This window comes from Tenrec ecaudatus, chromosome 18, assembly GCF_050624435.1.
Source record: "Tenrec ecaudatus isolate mTenEca1 chromosome 18, mTenEca1.hap1, whole genome shotgun sequence".
Lineage (NCBI taxonomy): Eukaryota > Metazoa > Chordata > Mammalia > Afrosoricida > Tenrecidae > Tenrec > Tenrec ecaudatus.
Window position 1 is genome coordinate 13259151 of NC_134547.1, and position 22697 is coordinate 13281847.

Sequence of the window (22697 nt, forward strand, 5' to 3'; positions counted from 1 at the left end):
GACCTTTATACCACCTGTTCTGCTAGTTACCTAATATTTTTTCCCCTCTAAGACAGTTTATTTAAAACATAATAAACACAAAAATAAATGCCTTTTCAAAAGAAATGCTTCTTCACACCCTTAAAAGGAAACCAGTGGGGCTGGCCAGAAATAGACAATAACCGTCAAAATTAAGACCAACAAATGATTCACATTTAAAACGTTGGTTTGTTCGCTGCCTAAAAGCATCTCGCTTGCCCACAGTGATGCTTGTCACGTGTCAGGAAATAGATACAATGTTGCAGGCAGTGGTTACAGCTGCTGGGTTTGTATCCTGGGGGATTTAGAAGCAGCCACCCAATTAAGACAATGGTGCAACAAAGTATGGCCGTGCAGAGGGTTACACATCTGGCTGCTAACACAAGGTCAGTAGTTAGAAACCATCGAGATAGGGATGAGGCTTTCTGCCCCTGGAAAGAGCTGTTGTGACCTTGGAAACCCACAGGGGCAATTCTACTCTGTCCTGGAAGACGGCTATGGGTTGGAAATGGACTTGATGCCAGTGAGTTTGCCACTTTGGTTTCATAAGCACACAATCTGGCGGTGTGCAATTGATCGAGGCAGAATGTAGTCCATCCCTTTTTCCTAGTTTCTGCTAATGGCTGGGGACCCTTGATGTTCTTCGGTTTCCAGGCACAGCCTTTCAACTAGGCCTTCCCATTCTCTCTCCTCTCTCTCTCTCTCCCTCCTTCTCTTCCATAATAAACCACTCAGATGGGATCAGAGTGATAAGCACAAGGTGTCAAGGTATCTCAAAGGAGTAGCCCCCTCAGTCACTGTCCACGTCCAAGAAAGGGAAGAGGGACAACTGGTTGAGATGATGGGGCCAAGTATGACAAAATGTCCAAGCCCATCTTTGGGACCCCTCTCTCCCCACCTCCACCTCCATTGCAGGCAGGAAACTGGTTGGAAATGGAAATAGCATTTATTGATCGCCCCCTAGTGGCCCGGGCCTTTACTTTAAAAAACTAAAAAAACCTCCATTTCTCTGGTTCTGACTCTTAGTGGTCCTGTAGAAAAGGATAAATAAATAAATAAATAAATAAATAAATAAAACTGCCCCTGATAGTTTTATTAGGGGCTCATACAACTCTTATCGCAATCCATACATACATCAATTGTATAAAGCACATTTGTACATTCATTGCCCTCATCATTCTCAAAACATTTGCTCTCCACCTAAGCCCCTGGCATCAGCTCCTCATTTTCTCCCCTTCCTTCCCGCTCCCCCTCCCTGATGAACCTTTGATAATTTTTTCTGGATCTATAACTTTATTGCAGTAACAATTTTTATAGTGGGAGATACACACAGACAGAATAGATTTAAATTCATATAGCACAATATTTACATTAAGTTACACTTTAGAAACCAGAAAATGGAGTACAGCTGAAGTTTGACAAGGGAGAAAAGCACACAAGGCAAAACAGAGTGAACAGTGAAAGCAGGAAGGATATCTGCTCTTGAGACAACTCCTGAGTTTCTTCGCTGTTGTCAGAAAACTACATCTTCTTAATCTGCTGGTCCAGATCATTAAAATATGGGTGATTCAGGGCCAATTTCCCAGAAATGCGCTTGGCAGGGTCATAGACTAACATTTTCGAGAGCAAATCCAAGCCATTTTCACCCAGGTTTTTGACGTGGGCCGCCAGGCTTCCTGGTTTCCATTTAGGAAAGGTGTTCTTACAGTCTTGTAAAGATTCCACTTCAGGCCACACTTCATTATTGGGGGTACCCAAAGCTCTGAAGATCCTGAAGAGTTGATCTATTTCTGAATCCCCGTGAAAAAGTGGTTTCTTAGTTGCTAGTTCTGCAAATACGGTGCCGATACTCCAAATGTCCACGGGAGTCGAATAGCGAGCTGACCCCAACAGGACCTCCGGAGATCTGTACCAGAGAGTCACCACGTCATGTGTGTATACTCTAATAGGTATTCCGAATGCCCTGGCAAGTCCAAAGTCGGCCAGTTTAATTGTGCCTTTGTCATCGATCAGTAGGTTTTGTGGTTTCAAGTCTTGGTGCAGAACTCTTCTTGACAAGTGAAGACTCCATGAACTGACCAGGAGGGAGAGATAAATGGCTCCATGAGCCTTGCCTTTCGAGTTCTTGGGTCTCCTGCTTTGTGGTGATCGGACCAGGGTACAGCTGCCTTAGCCAGTTCCCTGCTTCAGCTGGCAAAGCTCACTCCCTGCAAGACATCCCTGAGGAGAAGCCGCATGGACCTACCCCGATGCAGATGCAGCCCTGAATGCTGGAGCAGCCGTGTGGAGACCCCTGCACGGTGCCAGGATGGCCTGCTGCCCTTCCCGTGCAGGGAAAGGAGATCCAGGCAGAGGGATCAGCAAAGGCTGTGTTCAGCAGCAGTCCTGTCACCCAGTTCCTTTCCTCCTCGGGCCCATCCCCTACTCCTGTCTCACGTCTGACAGGATTGGCCCGTTTGGTGAGAACTTTGGCTTTTATTCTGAGATGGAAGAGATAAAAGAGTGCCAAAGGATAATTGACTGAAGCTATGATGTGTATCCAGGGTGCTCCCTTGGGCTTTCAGTGGCTGTAAATCTCAGACCACACTCATTGTCAAGTTTATGCCTACCGAGAGCCATCCTACAGGACTGGGTAGAACTGCCCCTGTGGGTTTCTGAGATTTCGAACCACTGATCTTGTAGTTAGCAGCCCAACGAGGGACCCACTACATGCCCCCAGAGCTCCAATCAATGGTTATAAGCTCATAGATAGGGGCCCTGGTTGGCGCGATGTGTTGAGCTAAGGGAAAGATTGGTGGTTTGAGCTGACATGCCACTCTGTCGGAGAAAGACGTGGCAGTCGGCTTCCTTTAGATCACACACAGCCTTGGAAAACCTGCAAAGCAGTTTCCTGCTGTCCTATAGGGTCGCCAGGAATCGGAGTAGACATGATGACGTCCAAGGGCAATTTAACGAAAGCAGATCACTAGTCTTCTGTAGCACTGCTTGGGTGGGTTTGAATTGTCCTTGTGGTAAGACAATCTGTATTGGCACCGTCTAGGCCTCCGATTGAGGAATCCTGGTGGAATAATGGTTATACATTGGCTTGCTCGCCCCAAAGTTGGCCGTTTGAAACCAGCAGCCTCTCCAAGGGAGCAAAATGAAGCTTTCTACTCCCACATAGAATTATCTTAAGTCTGGGAAACTCACAGGGGGCCGTTCTGACCTGTTCTATAGGATTCCCAGGAGCCAGAATCAGTTCGATGGCAGTGGGGAATTAGGTTATGATAAACCAAAACTCGTGGCCCAGGCTCCTTCTTCACTGGGCAGCCCATCGCCAGGCCTGTCTTTCACAGTATAGCTGGGTGGGTTGGGATCACCAAGTTTCAGGTTAGCAGTCTAGAGCAGGCAGGGGAGAAGGGGGTACGGCGCTCTGCGGTTTTAGTCCTCAGCTTTCCCGGCTCTAAAATGCTGGTGTAGGACTTTAGTGAGTTGGCTCAAAGAGAACAAGGATTCTCTCTCTGTGACCATTCATTGCACGGTTCAGGTCCCACGACTGTGAGGTTCAACAACCATTGAAATGCCCAACCACCATTGGAAGGAACCCAGGATCGCGTAAGTCTCTGCAGTTCCGTAAAAGGCCAGCAGATGCCGCACCAACCCCATCACCCAGAGCATCTCTGAAAGTGGGAACGGAATACAATCAAAAGGGGGGGGGGGCGGGTACTCTGTGCAGAATTCACTCCGACACAGAAGAATAATTCTGATTTCTCAAGGAAGGGGCTTGACGGTGCTTAATTACGAGTGTCTCCTCATGAAAACAAAACAAAACAAAACAAACAAACAAAAAACAAAACAGACTTCTCACTTTAACAAAGGGGCTCCTGGCCCTTTAACAGCCAGAGCCGTGTGGACTCAGCACCTGGGGCGCCTCTTCCCAGAATGCTCGGCGCTATGCAAATTAGACAGTTTATTAAGCGAGAATAATTCACCCCTCAAAGAGTAGAGGCTACATTTGAGAAGAATATGTTCTGTGATGATAAATATACAAAGACATGTTGTAAGTATAGCGATAAACAGATTTATTTCTAAAAATATGTCACCATAAATTAAAAATGATCAACTATTTTGGCCTTCATATAGCGTCAGGATGACATTTGTATACTGCCCGGATGATCCTCAGTGGTCTGGGGTGCAGGCTTCAAACCTGTAGCTGTCTAGCGACAGAGTGGTTCAATTCCACCTTTCGGGCGGTCCTGTATCCTTGTAAGTTTGTCCCGTTGGTCGAGAAGCGGAGAAGAAAACTTATGTATCATTTGGGCTCGTTTAAAGCCTTCTTAAAACCTGGGCAGGACCCTCACGCACTCCTGTTACTTGGCCAATTCTGTGTTTTGGTTTTTATAAAAATCATTTTATTGGGGACTCATATAAATCACCACAATCCACACATCCATCCATCGTGTGAAGCACACTTGTACATTTGTTGCCCTCATCATTCTCAACACACTTACTTTCTACTTGAGCCCTTGATATCAGCTCCTCATTTTTAACCCTCTCCCCAACCCTCCCTCATGAACCCTTCATAATTTATAAATTATTATTTTGTCATATCTTACACTGTCCGACGTCTCCTTCACCCACTTTTCTGTTGTCTGTCCCCCAGAGAGGGGGTTATAGGGAGATCCTTGTAATTGGTTCCCCCTTTATCAGTTTAATTGTTCTTCCTTTCTACCTTCATTTGTCAGGCACATCGGGCCAGGCAGTAAGTAGCTCCCCCCACTGCACCCCCTCACTTCGAAGGAAACCTCAGTCTCACTCTTGAGGTTTCAGTTTCCTGCCATTAACCTCGGTTTGAAAATATGAAGTGGAAAATTCCATAAATCAACAGATTCCTACATTTCAAATTGCCCCCCTTTTGAAGAGCCTCATGAGATCTCCCGCCAACAGGGATGTGAAGGACCCCTTTGTCCCCCGTGTCTGCTGCCAGCCCTTTTGTTCCTTAGACGCTGGTTCAGTTGTCCCGGTATCATGGTGCCTTTCGTTAAAGTCACCTTTCTTGTCCCCATTTGAGTATTTGTGATTGTTATTCATTGCTCACTGTACTTGACTGATAACTCGAACTGTCTCAGTATAGGAATTTATATGTATAGGAAATTATATGCATAGGAAACCATACAATATGTAGGAGGGGGGAAATTCATGGGGAAAATGCCATTATCTTTGCCCTCAATTTTCCCATGAACTTTAAAAAAGTTTCCTGGTAAATAGGTTGAGTTTCAGTGGCTTAGTGGGTGATGTGCTGAACTGCTAACCACAAGCTCAGTGGTTCGAACCTGCCAGTCTCTCCTTAAGAGACAGTTGACCTGTCTACTCCCTCGCAGATTTAAGCCTCAGAAATTTTTTGTCAGTTGTACCCAGTCCACTCATTGGGAGTCCAGATCGACTCGGCTCCTGGAATGTCTGCCCCACAGATAAAGGGGGCAAGGTGTCGCCTGTATTGGCTTAAGTGTCTGTTTGGGGCCGGGGCTGGATAACTGCCATCACCTTGGCCTTGGCCTCCATCCAGGAGGAAAGACAAGCATCAACAATCAGGAATTATACACCGAATTGATTACAAAGGGGCTGCAGAGTCTGGAAAGACTATGAACATAGGCGATCAGCATGACACTGGAGAGAGACCGTGAGGGGATGAGTCTGAAGAAAACCCAAACCCTGAAACTTGGAGGTCTCTAGAACTCAATGGAACTGGCTGTGTATGTGTGATAATTATATTAAGATATCATTCGGTCTCCAAATTTACAATGTGCATCTCAATGGTCTTTAGTCTCGGCGGCTCTGATTTCTGTTCCTATAGATTTTCGTATGCTGGACATTTTGTAAATGTAAATTGTAAATACAACCTGTGACATGTTGAGTATGGCATCTTTTAATCAGTGTCGTTTCCCATGGTTCATCCATGCGGTGGCACAAATTAGTCTTTAATTTCTTTGTTTGAAACCAGCTTGTGTGTCACAAAAGAATTTACGTCAACTTCAGTTTTATTTTTTTCCCCTCCTAGCCGCTCGGATGAGTGTTTAGGTCTGATAGGCAGGGTTTTGAAGGTTGTGACCCTGCTATTAAAAAAAATAAGTATTTGACAAAATAATAATCTATAAATTATCAAGGGTTCATGAGGAAGGGGGGAGCGGGGAGGGAGGGGGAAAAAAAGAGGACCTGATGCAAAGGGCTTAAGTGGAGAGCAAATGCTTTGAAAATGATTAGGGCAAAGAATGTACAGATGTGCTTTATACAATTGATGTATGTATATGTATGGATTATGATAAGAGTTGTATGAGACCCTAATAAAATGTTTTAAAAAACCCACCCAAAATAAGTATTCATTTATGAGTATAATTTCATATGCAGAGTATGAAACTTTATTACTGAAAGCAAAGAGAACTTGAAGCACTTTTTTTTCTCATTCATATACTCATTGATATTAGCGCTCCACCTCCCCCAACCTCCCTCACCATTCCCTAAGAAACTGTTAAGCCAGTTACTGTCTCCATAGATTTACCTGGGCTGGATTTCACATAAAAATATGGAATGCAATGTATGTATGCACACACACACACACATACACAGATATTCACGAGACTTCAGAAAAAGTCATGAAAGAACAGAGGTAAATGATGGTGGAATTTTTCCGTGAACTTTCTGAATTCCCCCTGGTGTGTGTGTGTGTGTGTCTTTCCTTCGGTCTCTGATGTTGTCTTCTGTGTTGGGGAAGCGGCGCGACTTGCCCTATGTACGTTCCACCTTTTTGTCAGTGTCTCCTTTCAAAGTGCACGTTCAGGTTCAGCTACAAAACCTTGTGTTGTTTTTATGGTGTACTTAGAGCGTGTTGTCTTGTGGACTGTATTTTATTTTTCTGTTTATAATCCTTGTTCTGCTTTTGCTCCCCAGGCTTATGCTTGGGATTAGGATACGTAGCCTCCCAAAATAATAATAAAAATAAAATTAAAAGATGAAAAATATATGGAATATACATGGAATATATATATATGGTATATATATGGAATACTTCACAAATTTACGTCATCCTTGGGCAGGGGCCATGCTAATCAGTTCTATATTACTATCAATTTCAGTCTGGGTGCTGATGAAGCAAGTCTGCAATCTTGAGGGGAATAGGTTGCCACCTCTTTCTCCTAGAAAGCCCCGTCTTTCTGCCGCTGAGGGGCTGGGCAGGTTTTGAACTGCTAACCTTTCAGGTCGCTGCCCCAATTCAAATGCATAAACACTATACCATCCCGGGTCCTCCACCGGCAGCTAGGGCACCCTTTTAACCAGGAGAAACCCAAACCAAAGAAATCCAATGCCTGGAAAATGAGAAGTTGATACCAAGGGCTCAAGTAGAAAGAAAGTGTTTTGAAAATGATAATGGTAACAAATGTACAAATATGCTCGACACAATGGATGGATGGATGGATGGATGGATGGATGGATAGATGGATGGATTGTGGTAAGAGTTGTACGAGCCCCCAATGAAATGATTTTTTTAAAGAAAGAAAAAAATTAAAAATGAAAAGAAAAAAGGAAATTCAATACCCCCGAAATGGATTCCAACTCAAACTACTAACTAGGCAGAAGACAGCTGCCCCACAGGATTCCCAGACCTATATCATCCCTGGTGGCACTGTGGATTAGCCATTGGACTGCTCCCCTCAGAGCCAGCAGTTCAAATCCACCAGCTGCCCTGTGGGGGAGGAAATGGAGGCTTTGTCTGCTCCAGTAAGGAGGACCTGATGGTAGTGTAGTTAGTGGGTTACACATTGGGGTGCTAACTGCAATGTCAGCAGTTCAAATCCACGAACCTCTTCTGCAGGAGCAAGGTGAAGCTTCTGCTCCAATGTTGGAATGGACTTACTGTGTTGTGATCACTGTTGGTATTAAGCGCCATCAAATCCGTTCTGAAACACAGCGGTGAAAAACTAAAGTAGACCCTGCTTGGCGGTCCTCAACAATGTTTGTTAAGTTTGAGCACATTTCTTTGGCTACTGTGTCAATCTGTTTCCTGAGGGTCTTCCTCTTCTTGCTGAGCCTCTATTTTACCACAGGGTCAGTAGTTCAAACCCATCAGCTGCTCTGCAAGAGACAAATGAGACTGTCTGTGTGGTAGTTACATCTCTGGTGTCAATTTGGGACTTGAGAGGATTAAGAGTGAAGGGGTGGCGGGATGGTGGAGGGAAGGAGAGGGAGGAAGGGGGAACAGATTACACGGATCTATATATAACCTCCTCCCTGGGGGACGGACAGCGGAGAAGTGGGTGAAGGTCGGACGGTGTAAGATATGACAAAATAATAATAATTTATAAATTACCAAGAGTTCATGGGGGAGGGGAAGGGGAAAAATGAGGAGCTGATACCAAGAGCTGAAGTAGAAAGCAAATGTTTTGAGAATGGTGAGGGAAACAAATGTACAAAAGTGCTTGACACAATGGATGGATGGATGGATTGGGATAAGAGTTGTATGAGCCCCCAATAAAATGATTAGAAAAAAAGAGTGAAGGGGTGGAGTCTGGTCTGTCAATCGGGTCATAGCCAATAGGGCCTCTGTGTGGGCATGGCCTTCGCTTGAGGATTCTGGGGACTCCCGTATTTCCTCCTTGGAGGTGGGAGGCAGTCTCTCTCTCTGCTCAATCCCTGAAAGACACTCTACTGACAAGACTAATGGGACTACGCTGATAGACCCCATGCCCTGGGAACTGGAGGAACCATGTGGAGACCCCTGCCAGTGCTGAGATGCTTCTACCGCCACTGGATCCACAAGACTTTGGACCTACTGGCCTGTGATCTTCCTGCACTTGGTGTCATTGCACGTGTCCATTAGTCTGAAGAGGAATTTATAGATTAGTATCGGACATATGGGCTAATATTGGGCTTATGGATTTGATCTGGACTGGGATGGGACGTTTTCTCAATATCCAACTGCTCTTGTACATAAAGCTCTTTCCTATAGATGTAAGAGTATCCAGGAAGTTGTTTCTCTAGTCTACCCAGACTAACACAGTCTGCTTCCCATAAAGAGTTCATCTCAGAAACCCACAGGGGCAGTTCTACCCTGTCCTGTCTAGTTGCTATGAGTCGGAATCGACACCACACCAGTGCATTTGGTTTTGTTCTAAGCCTCTTAAACTGAGAGAAAAGACATATCTGTGTCTGAAAGGCTCCCACTGTGGTAGCTCTGTCATCACAGCAATCGAGAACGAAGACGCACCTCTTTGTGACTGTGTTGGTCTGAGGTACCATCGAGTCAGTGCTAACCCATAGCAACCCTTTGGACCACAAGAGAAAGCACCACACGGTCCTGCACCGTCCACACAATTGTGCCCACACCCGGGCCCATGGATGCAGCCTCTGTGTCCATCCACCTCCTGGAGGGCCTTCCCCCTTTTCACTGCCCCTCCACCTTTCCAAGCAGGATGTCCTTCTCTAGGGACTGGTCTCTCTTGACATGTCCCGAATATGGGAGATGAACAAAGTCTTGCCATCTGGGCCTCTAAAAGAGCACTCTGGCCGCAGTGTTCAACGGGATTCTCTAGAGAAACAAAGCCAGAACACTAATAATTTTATATATATTTATACAGATAGATAGATGTATAACATAAGAAATAAACAGTTAATTAAGTTATAAAGCAGTACAAATGGCTCAGTGCCACTCACTCCCGTGAGGCAGTTGTGAGACACTGGCAGTCCTTCAAGTCTTGAGGGCCGCCGGGTAGACCTCTGTAGAGCAATTCAGGCTATCTGGGCACAGGCAGCAAACAGCAAGGCAGGTCACCAACAGTCAGCCAGATGACAGGGTCTGACAGTCCCCAGTTCAAGAGAGGTAAATTCCAATGGTGTGGCAAAGCAGGTCTTGAAGGAAACTCAAATTATAGCGACACAGTTCACAGGTTAGGTGTCCTACAGGTAGTGTAGCTTGCAAACTGAGGCACAGAACAAGCAAGGCAGCCGCACACTGGTCCGATGATTAAAGAGCAAGAGACAAGAAAGGCGAGGCTCTCCAAGCCATTTATCCCTCTGCCCTTCAATTAATCCCACATGTGTTTATCGGTCAGGTTGGCACAATAAACTACCTACCTCACGGCATTTCTTCCAAGACTGATGTTTGTCCTTTTTTTTTTTTTTCACGTGTTCAATGAGTTTTTATTAGTAGGGAAGTCAGGAGTCAGGATCCCAGGAGAGAAGTGAGGCCAGTTCAGATCTTCCCAGGAAATGTGCCTTCTGTTCGGCGGTCATCCCAAGCGGTCACCCAGGAAATGGGGCAGAGGGACTTGTACACGCGCTGATACCACTGACACATGGAGACGTCGCCCCCTTTGGCATTCATTGCCTTCTCACAGCAGTGGAAGTCCAACTAGTTCTGCCAGCAGTTCCTGGTTTGGTTCTGGTTGGGGAAGCGGCTGTCAAAAGGCGCAGTTCAGTAGTTCTTGATTTTGGTCTTGATGTCTTCTGCCATGGTGGTGACTCCTAAAGCGCGCCCTCAAATCGCAGGCCGATGTTTGTCCTTTTATGGTATGTGCAATATTGTTCTCCAGCACCACAATTCAAATACATCAATTCTTTTTTGGTCTTCCTTATTCAATGCGCAACTTTCGCATGCCTAGGAAGCGATGGAAAATACCATGGCTTAGGTCAGGCACACCGTAGTCTTCAAAGTAACAGTAATGTCCTAGCCTTTCTTGGCGTAGAGATGCATATTCTAGAATTTGCCATTGTCACCATTTTTTAATTGTGCATTTCAATGGCGTTCATTACATTCACCGCGTTGATCACCCATCCCGACATCTCTCTCCAAACCTGCATCATCAACCCACACGCTGTGCCCCTTCGTCAAGAGTCCCCCATTCCCTTCTGTGCCCATTCCCTAGTCACCAGGATGCGACATTTGGTGCCAGAAATGCTCAGGTAAGTGGGACGGTTCAACGTCTTTATCATGGTTTAATCAGTGTCATGCTTTTAAGGCTCATCCACCGTGAATGCATGAATCAAGCCTTCTTTCCTTTTAAGTGTCTGGTTCTAGTGGTTATGTGTTGGGCTTTGCTCTGCAAGGTCAACAGTTCGAAACCTTGAGCCACTCTGCAGAAGAAAGACAGGGCTTTCTAGACGTGTTAGCAGTCACAGTCTTGGAGACACGCAGGGGCAGTTGTAGATAGGGTCACTATGAGTTGACATCAACTCCGGGCCAGTCAGTTGAGTTTAGTTTCCCACCCCACTCCCACCCCTGGATCCACCTCATTTTGTTCATTTATTCACCTGGTGGTCTGCTAAGGAGCCTTGGTGGCCTGGTAGGTTATGTGTTGGATTGCTGACCAACGTCAGAAGTTCAGTCCCAACAGTGGGAGAAAGATGAGGCTCTCTGCTCCTTTGTTAGGTACCATGGAGTCAGTTCGGACCCAGACTGACCTGATGTACAACAGAACGATACGCTGCCCCGTCCGCCACCATCCTCAACAAATGGCTCTACGTCTTAGCTCCTTGTGACGGCCACTGCGTCAATCCATCTTTCAGGGGGCATTCCACTCTTCCACTGCCCCTCCTCTTGACCAAGCATGATGTCCTTCTCCAGAGACAGGTCTCTCCTGACAACGTGATCCGGAGTTTCGCCATCCTTGCTTGGTTGTGCTTCTTCCACAATAGATTTGTTTGTTCTGTTGGCAGTCCACGGGACTGTCAATGAAGAAGGACAGCCACAGGAGCCCACAGGGACAGCTCGACGCTGTCTGTAAGGTCGCTATGAGTCAGGACTGGCGCGATGGTGGTGAGCTTGGTTTGGTTTGGTTCGGACCCCTTGCGTTATTTCTACCTTTTGTCACTGGTGAGGAAGGCCGCAGTAAACGGGTGGCTCACAGGTATCTGTGTGCCACCCTGCTTACCAGGCTTGTGGGTATATATCTGGGGGTAGAACTCACGGGTCACAGAATCCCTGCTGGTGTAGTGTGTTAGGATTAGGGCTTCTTGCCACAAAGCTAGTAGTTCGAAGCCACCAGTTGGCTCGTGGAATATTGAATCTAGGTGGCTGAGTGTGCGTGCTTAATGGGGATTCTGTGTTTAGCGTTTCCTGAGACGGCACCACAATGACGCCTTCGTTTTACATGCCACTAGCAATGCATTGTGGCTCCACTATGTCCACATTACCATTGGCCCTTGTCCCTGACCCCCATTGAAAACATCTGCATGGGTGTGCAGAGGTCTCTCGCTGTGGGCTGTATTCGCAATGTTCCCTGATGACGAATCATGTTCAGTATCTTTTCATGTGCGTACTGGCCAGTTTCCACCGAGCCCAGCTGCTAACCCACGACGTGCCCAGCCGGAATCCTTTTCTCACCAAGCAGATCTTCACCTTGAACTCCTTTCCGCGTTTTTTTCTTCCCCCTTCTGCCATCGGTTCATCCTCTGCTTGAGCCCTGGTGGCTAGTGGTGATGCTAACCGTGAGGTCAGCAGTTCAAAACCACCAGCCGTTCCGAGGGAGGAAGGCGAGGCTTTCTATCAGAGTGGAGACCCGAAGCCCATCTGCAGACAATTGGACATCCCCTTACAGAATGGTCACAGGAAGAGACAAGCCAGTCAGGGGGCAGTATAGCACTGATGAAACATACAACTTTCTTCTAGTTTTTTAACGCTTCTTCCTCCCACTATCCTGACCCCAGTTCTTCCTTACAAATCTTGCTAGACCTGAGCATGTACATGGGTACAGATAAGAGCTGAAAATTCAGAGAATCCAGCACGGGTAAACCCCTCAGGACCAATAATGAGAGTTGTGATACTAGGGGGGGAAGGGGAAGGTGCGGTGGGGGCGGGGTGGGGGGGGGAAGGAGGAACCAATCATAATGGTCTATCTATAACCCCCTCCCTGGGGGGCAGACAACAGAAAAGTGGTGAAGGGAGACATCGGTCAGTGTAACACATGAAAAAATAACAATAATTTATAAATTATCAAGGGTTCACGAGGGAGGGAGGGAGGGTGCAGGAGGAACAGAAAAAACCAATACCAAGGGCTCAAGTAGAAAGAAAATGTTTTGAAAAGGATGATGGCAACACATGTACAAATGCGCTTGATACCATGGATGGATGGATTGTGATAAGAGCTGTATGAACCCCAATAAAATGATTTAAAAAAAGAGTAACAGTCTCAGAAGCCCACAAGCGCAGTTCTATTCTGTCCCACAGGGATGCTATGAGTCGGGGGTGACTCATTCGATGGTAGTGAGTTTGGTTTCGGGGGCTGAGTACATCCTCTGGACTAACTTCATCTCTTCTCTGCTCCCAGAGGTTCCCTATGCCTCCTGCTGAGCCCTCCGCCCTACCCAGCCCCATGGGCTATTCTCCAACACAGACCTGGCCACTTTGGGTACCCTCCAGGTCAGTGAGCCCTAAGAAAGCACTGTGTGAGACTCTCTCTGGCAGGGGATGGAGTAGGTGCTCAGCAAGTGCTGTTGAATGATGGAATTGATTCCACCTGACAACTTCCCCAGCGCATTCATTTAGGAAGCTGTCTGAACGACCTCTGACCCCACATTTCTCTTCCCAGAGTGCATGCTGCTATGCAAATAAGGTAGGACTTGTATTTCACCATGGGGGTGGCTGAGCGGTATTTTTGGAGGCAAAATAGCAATATTTTTTTTTGTCCTGGATGCCCCAGTATGTTCATAGCACACAATGAGTCCCAGGAAAGATTAAAAAAAAAAAGGGGGGGGGGTGGGGGAGGAAAAACAGTCGCCCTGTAGTGTAAAGTGATTCAGTTTCTTGTGATTCATATAGGCTTGGAAAAAACCCCACTTGATACCCAGCTGGTGCGTTCTAAGTGTGGCGATGGATACAATGTTAACTCAGTGCTTAAAGCCAGGTGTTACTTTTCCTGCACACCTTCGCCACATCCATATTGCAGCTGCTCCTATGAGTTTGAGTTCAGCGGGACCCCATTTGTGTCAGAGTAGAACTGTACCACCCAGAGGTCCAGCGCAGGTGTTTCAAAAAGGCCACCTTCCCCAGCGCCCCTGGCGGAGTGAAACCACCAATACTTGGGCACCTGTGTGTGTCACCGCTCCACCTCAGCACATCACACATCTGTACCTCCTAGCTAATTTCTGTGGGGTGTGTGTGTGTAGGGAAGTCCTCCTGACAGTCTGCCCTTCTTCCATCCTGCTGTAGCTGCTTCACTCGGAGTTGTCCCAGGGAGTGTAGGTCCCACTGTACTGTCCCGCCAGTCCTCCAACCCCCCTCCCTCCCTCGTACTGCAGGGAGAGACAGGAGTCACAGGGACTGACACTTGGTGGTTGTGTTTTAAGCTCATTTTTTATTGGAGGGTAGGAACATGGCGACAGTGCAGAACCTGGGAGGGAGGGGAATGGCCCAGTGCCAGTCTGCCCTGGCCTCCGGGGGTCAGGTGCAAAATACAAAAATAGAATCACAAATACAGTCCAGGAGGGGAGGGGCCTTTGGGGAAGTCTATACATTGTGGTCGGCAGGGGCAGGCCCTGCCCACCGTCTCACACTTGCACCCGGATTCCTGAAGGATCCTGACAGTCAAAACCCACCATGCCTTAGGCTTGCATCCAACAATCACACTCCCTGCGCCCCCAGCTGGCCCAGGTCAGAAGTCAGCTGGGGAGTCAGGAGCTGGCAGAAAGGAGCCCCGTCGGAAAACAAAGAAGACAGAGAGAGAGAGAGAGACATCGGAAAGGAAAGGACAGCCAATCTTTCTCAAACAAGCCGAGGGAGAGAGACAGCTAGAGACAGGGCAAGCCCTGGGCTGCGCAAATGCTTCACCGCCCAATTGCTAGGCAAACGTCATCAGTTCAAAGCCACCCAAGGCTCTGGGAAGCCAGGCCTGGCCATGGGCTTCCCGACAATCTCACCCTGGAGACCTGAGCCGTTTGACTCTGGGACCTGTGGTCCGGGTCGCCAAGAGGCAGCGTCAACTTAACAACAGAGAGAACCAGGGAAGGGAGACAGAGAAGGTGAGAGAAACAGGTGGATTCGAAGCACAAAAGCGGTATTTCCAATTTCGAAGACTCGATCCTCGAGGCCGAGGTGACAGACGGAGCCCAGGTTTGACAGAAGCGGTCACGCTTGCGCACGCACACACACACACGCACGCACGCACACGCACACACACCCATATATAATATATTTATTTATACATAATAGATATAAGTGCCTTTCGGAAACCAGGAAAGGGATAAATAGCTGGGAGGGGAGGGGAGGGGTCTGGGGCTCTGGGACAGGGTGGGGGGCATGTGGAAATGTCTTCCATGCAGCACAGGCAGGTGGGGGACCTACCTCAGATATTAAAAAATAGAAATTTGTCTCCTGATCCAATTTCTCAGGAGATGAACCACAAGGAATGGTGTGGCGGGGAGGAGGCAAAACCAAGGTGTGATCGCTAAGGGAGTTGAGGGAGGGGCGGCTGGGATGGTGGGAGCCCCAGCCTTTTTGAGTTTACAGTCCGAAAATATTGGGGAGGGGGTGGCTGGGGAGGCGGGAGCAAAGCCTCAGCCCTTAATTCTTCTCCAGAGAAATGGCAAAATCTCCTTACAACCATCTCTCTCCTCTTCCTCCAGGGGAGGGAGAAGTTGGCGTCCTAGGCTGGGGGAGGGGAGACCGCCTTAAAGACAAAGGCCAAGGTTTGGGGCTGGGGGTCCTGAGAAGAGAGAGCGCCAGGCCACACATCATTGTCACCTCCTCTCAATTCTGTCACCCCCCATGAATCTAACTCAAAGGTTGGTGGGGGGTGGGCGGGAAGGAGGCAGATGGAGGTAAGGGAGACCAAGAAGAAGCTCTGGGGGGTCTCAGGAATGGGGGACCTGGGGGGTGGGGTGGCCACAAGCTGACCAACTTCAATTCACAGTATAAAACACTCCAGCAGAAGAGGCATCACAGCCCCCCCACCCCCTGCCTGATAATAGAAAGGCCCAACAAGGAAGTCCAGGAGGGAAGAGGGGTGGAGTGGGGTGGGGAGGGCTGGGAGTAATACTGCAATCAGAAAGGAGGGCTGGGGGGCTGACTTTTTGGGTGGGGTGGGGTTCTTCAGGAAGTGAGAAAAAATGTTCAGAGCCAGTTTGGAGGGGCGGGGGGCGATGGATCAGGGCAGAGTTCACATTTCAGAATAGTCTGGGAGGGGCAGAGAGGATCATCTGGGGGCGTTTCCACATCCCTGGAGGTGAGATGGGGTTGGGGGTGGGGGGGAGGCTCAATTCTGCCGCCCAGTCAGTACAAAGGGAGGGTACCACCATGTGGACATGGTAGATAAATACTCTGAGATTTAGGAGGGGCAACATGGACACCCCTGTGAAGGAAGAAGGGGTGAAAGCTGACAAGGAGGGGGTGGCATTTCCTTGTTGGACCTTTCTGGAGACGAGCCCAGTCCAATCCCACCACCCATCACCCACTGCCGCACCTCCACCCCCCTCTGGCACTACCCAATGGCGGCAGCTCCTCCCTCTCCACTCCCCCAGCCCCAGAGGTTGGGTGACTGCGATAGACCACCAGGAGGTCCTGCCCGGCCCTCCCCCTGCTCCCAGAGTCACCGACTCTCCGATTTCGCAGGGGTTGGGCACAGAAACAAGAGGCAGCCTGCCATCCAAGGAGGTCCTGTCCGATGGCAGTGGTTGGCAGAGGGTCAGATGGGAGAGGCAGGGAGGCCACACACCCACTGGTCTCTTCCCCTCTCTCCTCCTCCTCCTCTTCCTCCTCCTCCTCCTCTTCCGTCTCTCTGCCCCTCGAACGTGTGTCTACAAAGTTCAGAGAGCAAGAAGGGAGGGCGAGTTCAGGGGGTCGGAGGGCTGGTCACTGCCGCTGGGGCGTTGGGCGCCGGCGAACGCAGAGACTTCCGGGCAGGTGAGGACAAACGAGGAAGTGTACGAAGGGTTAACAACGGGGAAAGGGTCGCCGAGGACTTGAACTTCACTGCGTGTAAAGAGAGAAGCTGTCAGGTTGGGGGCTGCGTCCTGGCTGGTCTGGAAGGGCAGGGGCGGTGGTGGCGGGGGCGGCAGCAGCCAGCCGAAACCGTCGTCCTTAGCTGACCCTGGCAAATCTCTCACCTCCGCCAGCGGGCCGGGCCCCGGCCCCTCTTCAAAGGGGATCTTGCAGCCCGGTTTGTGGGCCACCAGTACAAACTCCAGTCGGTCCTTCTCCTTTTGCAGCTCGGCGATCTCTGACTCCAACTCAGCTTTTTCTTCCTCCAGCTGATCTGTCTCCTGAGGGTCCGCGGAGGTCCAGCAGGAGAGGGTGGAAGGAGGGGAGGAAAAGGTCGTTAGCGATTGGAGCAGGTGGGTCCCGCCTCCAACTTTCTCCGCTTCACTTGCTACCCAGGCCCTGGACCGAGCGGGCAGACCACCGCCCCACTCCCAGCCTGCAGGTGCATACTGGTATGCTACGGGGATTGGGGCACGAGTGTTGCCTGCTGAGCCTCAGTTTCCCCATCTGCCAAGTGGAAGGCTAGGGAGGGAGAGGTCTGGTGCACCTGGAAGCATCTCCAGGCATGCTGAGCGAGGCACCAGAGGTTTGATGAAGGAACATGAAATTGATGGTGTGTGTTTTAACTGTCACCTGCTTCCCCCACCCCACTCCCACCACCTGCTACCCTAGTTTCTCATCCTCCTGAAAAATCGATCAAGGAGATGGGGAGGCTGGTGTGTGTATGTGTGGGGGGGTGAGTTCTCTGGATACCTCTGAGGGCTAGTGGGTCATCCTTCAGGTATATGAGAGAGCTTTAGAAGTTCAGGGGACAATGTATTCTTTTCTGCCCAAAGTTCAATGGTACCTCCTCCCACCTGCCCTCAGGACAGCAAACCTCAAAGCTAAGAAGGGAACCTTGGGGTTCATGCCCCAGGGCCAAGGTCTGAGAATTATGCGGGGCTTGGGGCAAATTGTGGGACTGACAGAGGGACACCGGGGGGGGGGGGGGGGGGGGGGAAAGAATGAAGAAGAATGTTAAAGGTCCTAGAGAGGCCCTGGGGCAGGGGGTGTTGATAAGAGGTTGAAGAACTGGAGAAACGACCTAAGACCAAATGGATGATGAAGCTCCCAGAGTGTCCACTATTGGGGGTCCCTCCACATGCTCAGATGATGTAAAGACTCAGGCGTGGCGTGGCCAGGAGCTTACCAAGCATGAGGGAGGGTCTGCCCCTATTTGCATCTAGCTTCTCTTGGGAAACCGCTGGTTCCCAGTCCCAAATAAGGGGACAGAGAGACCCCTAATCCCCTCCTCCCGCCCAGCATCTATGGGCTCTGCTCGCCCCCAGGGTCCATCCTCACCGCCTGCAGTCGGTCGGTCAGCTCCCTTCTACGGTTCCTGCACTTGGCGGCAGCCAACTTGTTCCGCTCCCTGCGGACCCTTCGCTTCTCTTCCTCCTCAGGCGTGAGCTGAGCAGGAAAGAGAGAGGCCTGTGAGGTTTGGGGGGCAAGGGCACCCCTCCCCAACCTCCCCTGTAGAACCCCCCAGGAACCAGAAAAAAAACACCTCTGGATGTCACCTGCTGGAGAAGGAATGATCCTTTCTGCCATGTTGAAACCTCAGTGGTCCCCCACCCCAATCTCCAGAGTTTCTGCCACTTTGTTTCTTGCTCACCGCCCCCCCCCCACCAAACCCAAGGCCTGATGGCTCCTACCCAACTCACCGTCTCCTCTGGGGGTCTCCTGGACCGGGCTCGGGCCGGGCGGGCAGGCCTAGGTCCACCGGTGGTCCCACTGGTGGAAGGCCCACCACTGCCACTAGTTCCACCACTGCTGTAACCGCTCAGCCCTGGTGCGGAGTAGCTGGTTCCCGGCATATCATAGGGGTCGACCGCCGGGGGCTGGGAGGCCAGTGGCTGTCCCTGGGACTGGGCCATGGAAGAGATGAGGGTGGGTTGGACAAGCCACTGGAGGTCCTGGCTGGTCGTGATGGCGGTGACCGTGGGCACGAAGGAACCGGGCATTTCCCCGAGACCGGCGCACTCCTACGGGGTGACACATACACACAGGCGTAGACACACAAACAGAGACACCGACACACACACGCCCAACACACAGACACACACCGACCCCGTGAGTGAGCACAGGGGGAGCGGGTGTGGATGTGTGTGTCACAAGCAAAAAACCACAACACCCACCCTTCCACTACACCGTGACGCAGTGGTTAATGAAAGGATTTCTGCTCAACTGCCTTCTCCCTCCTCCTCCTCCTCCTTCCTCGGGGGAAAGGTTGCACGGTTGCAGCGGGTGGTGACTCACACCCCAGGCTTGGTGACTCTTAGGTGTGGGGGGTGGGGAGGAGGCTGGACACAGCCGGTGACAGAACTCCCGGGATGGAGCCACAGTCACACAGCCACTGTACCCCACCCCCACCCCAGAGGCAAAGGGAGGGAGAAGGAGAGGCCTGGGACCAAGCCTTCCTTCCCTCCACACACGTAATAACCCCCTGGAGCTAGGGGTGGGGGGAGCGGTTCATGAGACCCTCGTGCAGGGACAGGGCTGTGCAGGGACGGGGCTTTGCAGGGACTGGGGTAGGCAGGGACGGGGGTCCTAGTTAAAGGGTGCTTGGCGGCTGGGTCTAGTTTAGAACAGCATTTCAAGTAACTGTCTCTCTACGGCGACACTGATCAGCGACAGACTTGGGAGGACTGATAGGTCCAGAAAAGTGACAGCCCGGAGCTCTCTCAGACTTTCAAGGAGGGACGGTGTCTGTAGGTCCAGAGCCCCCAACTACAATTGGCGCTCGGTTCCCCCCATCTGCAAATGGCATTTTAGATTTGCTCAGGATTAACTACTCTCGGGGGCGTGGTAAGGGAAGGGCTGGCTCGTCGGCCAATCAGCGTCCTGGGAACCCTGAAGGGGCGGGGCTTCTGGAGGCCACCTGGTTGGTTCTCCCCCTCCTTGGGTACCGGGTTCTAGTCCTAGTTTCGGACACATTGGAGGGATGGAGTGTCCGAAGCAGAGGGAATGTGGGTGTGTCTGGAGAAGTGACCGACGTGGAGACATGGTAATGTCTCCCAAAGACATTTCGCCACGCACACAGACACCCCGCGCCCCTGAAAGCCGAGCACGCTGAATCCTGGACTCCACAACGTCCTGGAGGACCCATCGGCCTCGGAGGATCACTCCTGTCGGGACAGGAACCCCTTCGTCCTGCCGCTAGAGTCCCCAGAACAGAGAGCCCAGCGCCGAAGAACGGCGGGGCCGCGGAACCGAGCCGGGGAAGGAAACTGCGCCCCACAAATAGGAAGGGGAAGCTGATTGGGCACGGTCGGCGCGGCGGTAGCCAATCGAAACGCCGGACTGCCCCCTCCCTTAGCAACGTGGCCCCGGCGTTCCAAAATAGAACGCTCCCGGGACGTCAGGGGCGGGGCGGACGAAGGGGGCGCCGCGCGCCGTGCGTGCCCCGCGTCTGACGGAGGATTCCAGCGCGTCAGCCGTTACGCACGGATACCCCGTTACGTCGCCGCGCAGGAGGCGGATGCAGCGCGGCTGAGGGTTCGAGGCCCGCTTCCCCGCGGGATAGAGGGCGCCTGAATGCCCGAGTGGGCACTCTGAAGGAGGAGGAAAGGGGAGGAGGCTGCTGGAAGCTTCCCAGGGGGTTCCCCCACCTGCCTACCCGTGCCAGCTTCGGGTTTGGGGTCTGAGCTGGGGACAGTCCCGGCACCTAAAAGTTCTCAGCTCTAACAGCGCCTACACGTTGCATCGAGCAGCGCATCTTCCCTTCCTTGCTCAAGTTGACTCCTCCTGGCGCCCAATCCACCCAATCAATTGCAAACATCTTTCTTTTCTCTGCAGTTTGCAAAGCGCTCTGCGGACCTATGCCCTTTCAAATCCTGGCGCTTTGGGGAGGAGGGAGGGGTGCGAAAGGCGGAGACACATTTTCCACTACCTTTGACTTTAAAAATAAATCCCATAACGTAGGACACCCCCCCAAAAAAAACTTTCTAGAACTTACCTGGGAGGCGGCGGCGGTGGGTGGACTGCCGAAGGAGTCCACCGAAGACAGGTACTGAGACTCGGCGGAGGGCGAGGAGCTACACCGGGAACCGGAGTCGAAGTCTCCGGGGAAAGCCTGAAACATTTCCCTGGGCACAGGGGGGCCCCTGTGACCACGCTGGGGTCGCCGGGAAGCCAAGGCTATAGCCGGATGTAAGAACAAAGGTCCGGGGGAGCCCAGCGCGTCCCCAAAAGAGCAATCCAGAGAAGGTCGGGGCGGGGGCAGAGTCCCGCTCCAACCAAAGGCAAAGTTCTGTGCAGTCCCTCCTCGGTGCCCTGCCCCCAAGAGGAGGTCACTGTGTCTTCCAAGAAAATCAAGGCTCCAGGAGACCCAGGGGCTTGGGGGGTCCGCTTCCCCAGCGGCCGAAAGTGCTGTCCCGTTTTACAGAATCCACTTCAGGTGCAGTCTCCTCCACGCGTCCGCCGGGTCCCACGCGGGCAGGGATGCCAATGAAGAAGATGAGAAAGTAATTCGCTGCTCCAAAACCAAACTGAAGAATTCTCGGGAGGAACCCTGCCCAAAACTTTCTCTCCGGAAAAAAGAAAAATAAACCGGATATCTCGGCTCCCAAGAAGAAGAAGAAGAAGAACCACAACAATCAAGCCCCCTAGTCCCCGTCCCGCGTGTCCCTATCCTGGCCGTAGCTCTCAGTCTTATGAATGAAGCTCAGTGCCGCCAGCCTGTATTTATTTGCCCGGGACCCGTCCCCCTGCTTACGTCACCCGCGCCTCCCTCCACAAACTTCCCCAAATCTCCGGCCACGCTGCACGCAGCCCCGCGCGCTTTGGCCCGAGGTCTGCCCCAACCTCGATCTGATCCTTCGAGTGGTTTTCGCTCCCCGGGGGGTCTCGGGGGCTGCGTTCCGGGGCGCGCGGCAGGAGGGGATTCCGACCCCGCCTCCCCAGAGTTCCTGTGACGCAATTAGCCATATAAGGAGCTCCACCGCGCCGGCGGAGTGTTTGTTTGGTATCCTAGCAATTACGTCAGAGGGAATCCCTCGCTCGCGCGCGCACCCTGCGCGCCTGCGGAACCCGCCCGCGCCTGCGCAGTGCCGCGCCGCCCCGGGGGCAGGTATTAATAGGTGTGTAACCTAGCCCGGGGAAGGCCCGCTGACCCGGGCGGGGAAGACCTCCTGCTGGCGGGTCCCCCTTGCCTGGGGACGGGGACAGGAGTGGGGGTGAGGGAGGGGGAGGGGCGGAGGCTTCCTCCCATCTTCTCTGCCAGCATAGCGCCCCTACTCGAGAGGACCGGCAGGTGTCCATCCACTAAGGGACGCTGGCTAACGCAGAGTAGTCACTAGGGCGGGGAAACAGAGTCCTGAACCGGGTGGAAGGGTCTGATGAGATCCTGCGGGTGAAAGTGGAGATGGAGTTCTGAGGCTTGTCCCAGCTTCTGCCTGACTGACTGTGTGCGAGTTTGGGAAAGGCTCGCTTCCTCTGGGCTTCGGTTTTCCCAGCTGGCCAAAAGAGTGTGTGCTCTTTACCCTGCAGGACTCCGGGACGAGGGTCGTGCAGGGGGTGGGTGAGCTGTCGGTTGACGCTTCCCTGCGGAGGGTGTTGAGATATCTCTTCTTGGATCCTTATAGTCCATTCGGAGGACAGAACCGTGTGAAGGGGGAAGAAAAGGACACGGGACAGCAGCGAAAGGCCGAAACTGGGTTAGGCGGAAATCGGTCTGAGAAGAAACTGACAAACCGTG

The 22697-nt window shown here is 51.3% G+C and overlaps 1 protein-coding gene, 2 non-coding genes and 2 pseudogenes across 4 annotated transcripts; 1 reads left to right on the forward strand and 4 right to left on the reverse strand.

The window, feature by feature from the left end:
• Window positions 1–1518: 1518 nt before the first annotated feature.
• Window positions 1519–9288, reverse strand: LOC142431589 (cyclin-dependent kinase 1 pseudogene; annotated as a pseudogene).
• On the forward strand, window positions 4164–4250 carry TRNASTOP-UCA (transfer RNA opal suppressor (anticodon UCA)). The gene has a single exon. It is a non-coding gene; the product is annotated as a tRNA-Sec (tRNA).
• LOC142432870 (U6 spliceosomal RNA) lies at window positions 7046–7147 on the reverse strand. The gene has a single exon (XR_012780970.1). It is a non-coding gene; the product is annotated as a U6 spliceosomal RNA (small nuclear RNA).
• Window positions 9289–10149: 861 nt separating the features above from the next.
• On the reverse strand, window positions 10150–10530 carry LOC142432022 (cytochrome c oxidase subunit 6B1-like; annotated as a pseudogene).
• A 3805-nt stretch (window positions 10531–14335) lies between these two features.
• FOSB (FosB proto-oncogene, AP-1 transcription factor subunit) lies at window positions 14336–21631 on the reverse strand. Of its 2 annotated transcripts, XM_075537368.1 has the most exons (5): window positions 20958–21631; window positions 18664–18984; window positions 18302–18409; window positions 17086–17241; window positions 16830–16951 (listed from the first exon to the last, which is right to left on the reverse strand). In XM_075537368.1, the coding sequence occupies exons 1-5, from the start codon at window positions 21081–21083 to the stop codon at window positions 16949–16951; spliced, it is 714 nt and encodes a 237-aa protein (XP_075393483.1). In that variant the 5' UTR covers window positions 21084–21631; the 3' UTR covers window positions 16830–16948. The 2 variants fall into 2 exon arrangements, with proteins under 2 accessions (XP_075393482.1, XP_075393483.1); XM_075537367.1 differs by having other exon boundaries at window positions 14336–17241.
• Between the last annotated feature and the right edge of the window lie 1066 nt (window positions 21632–22697).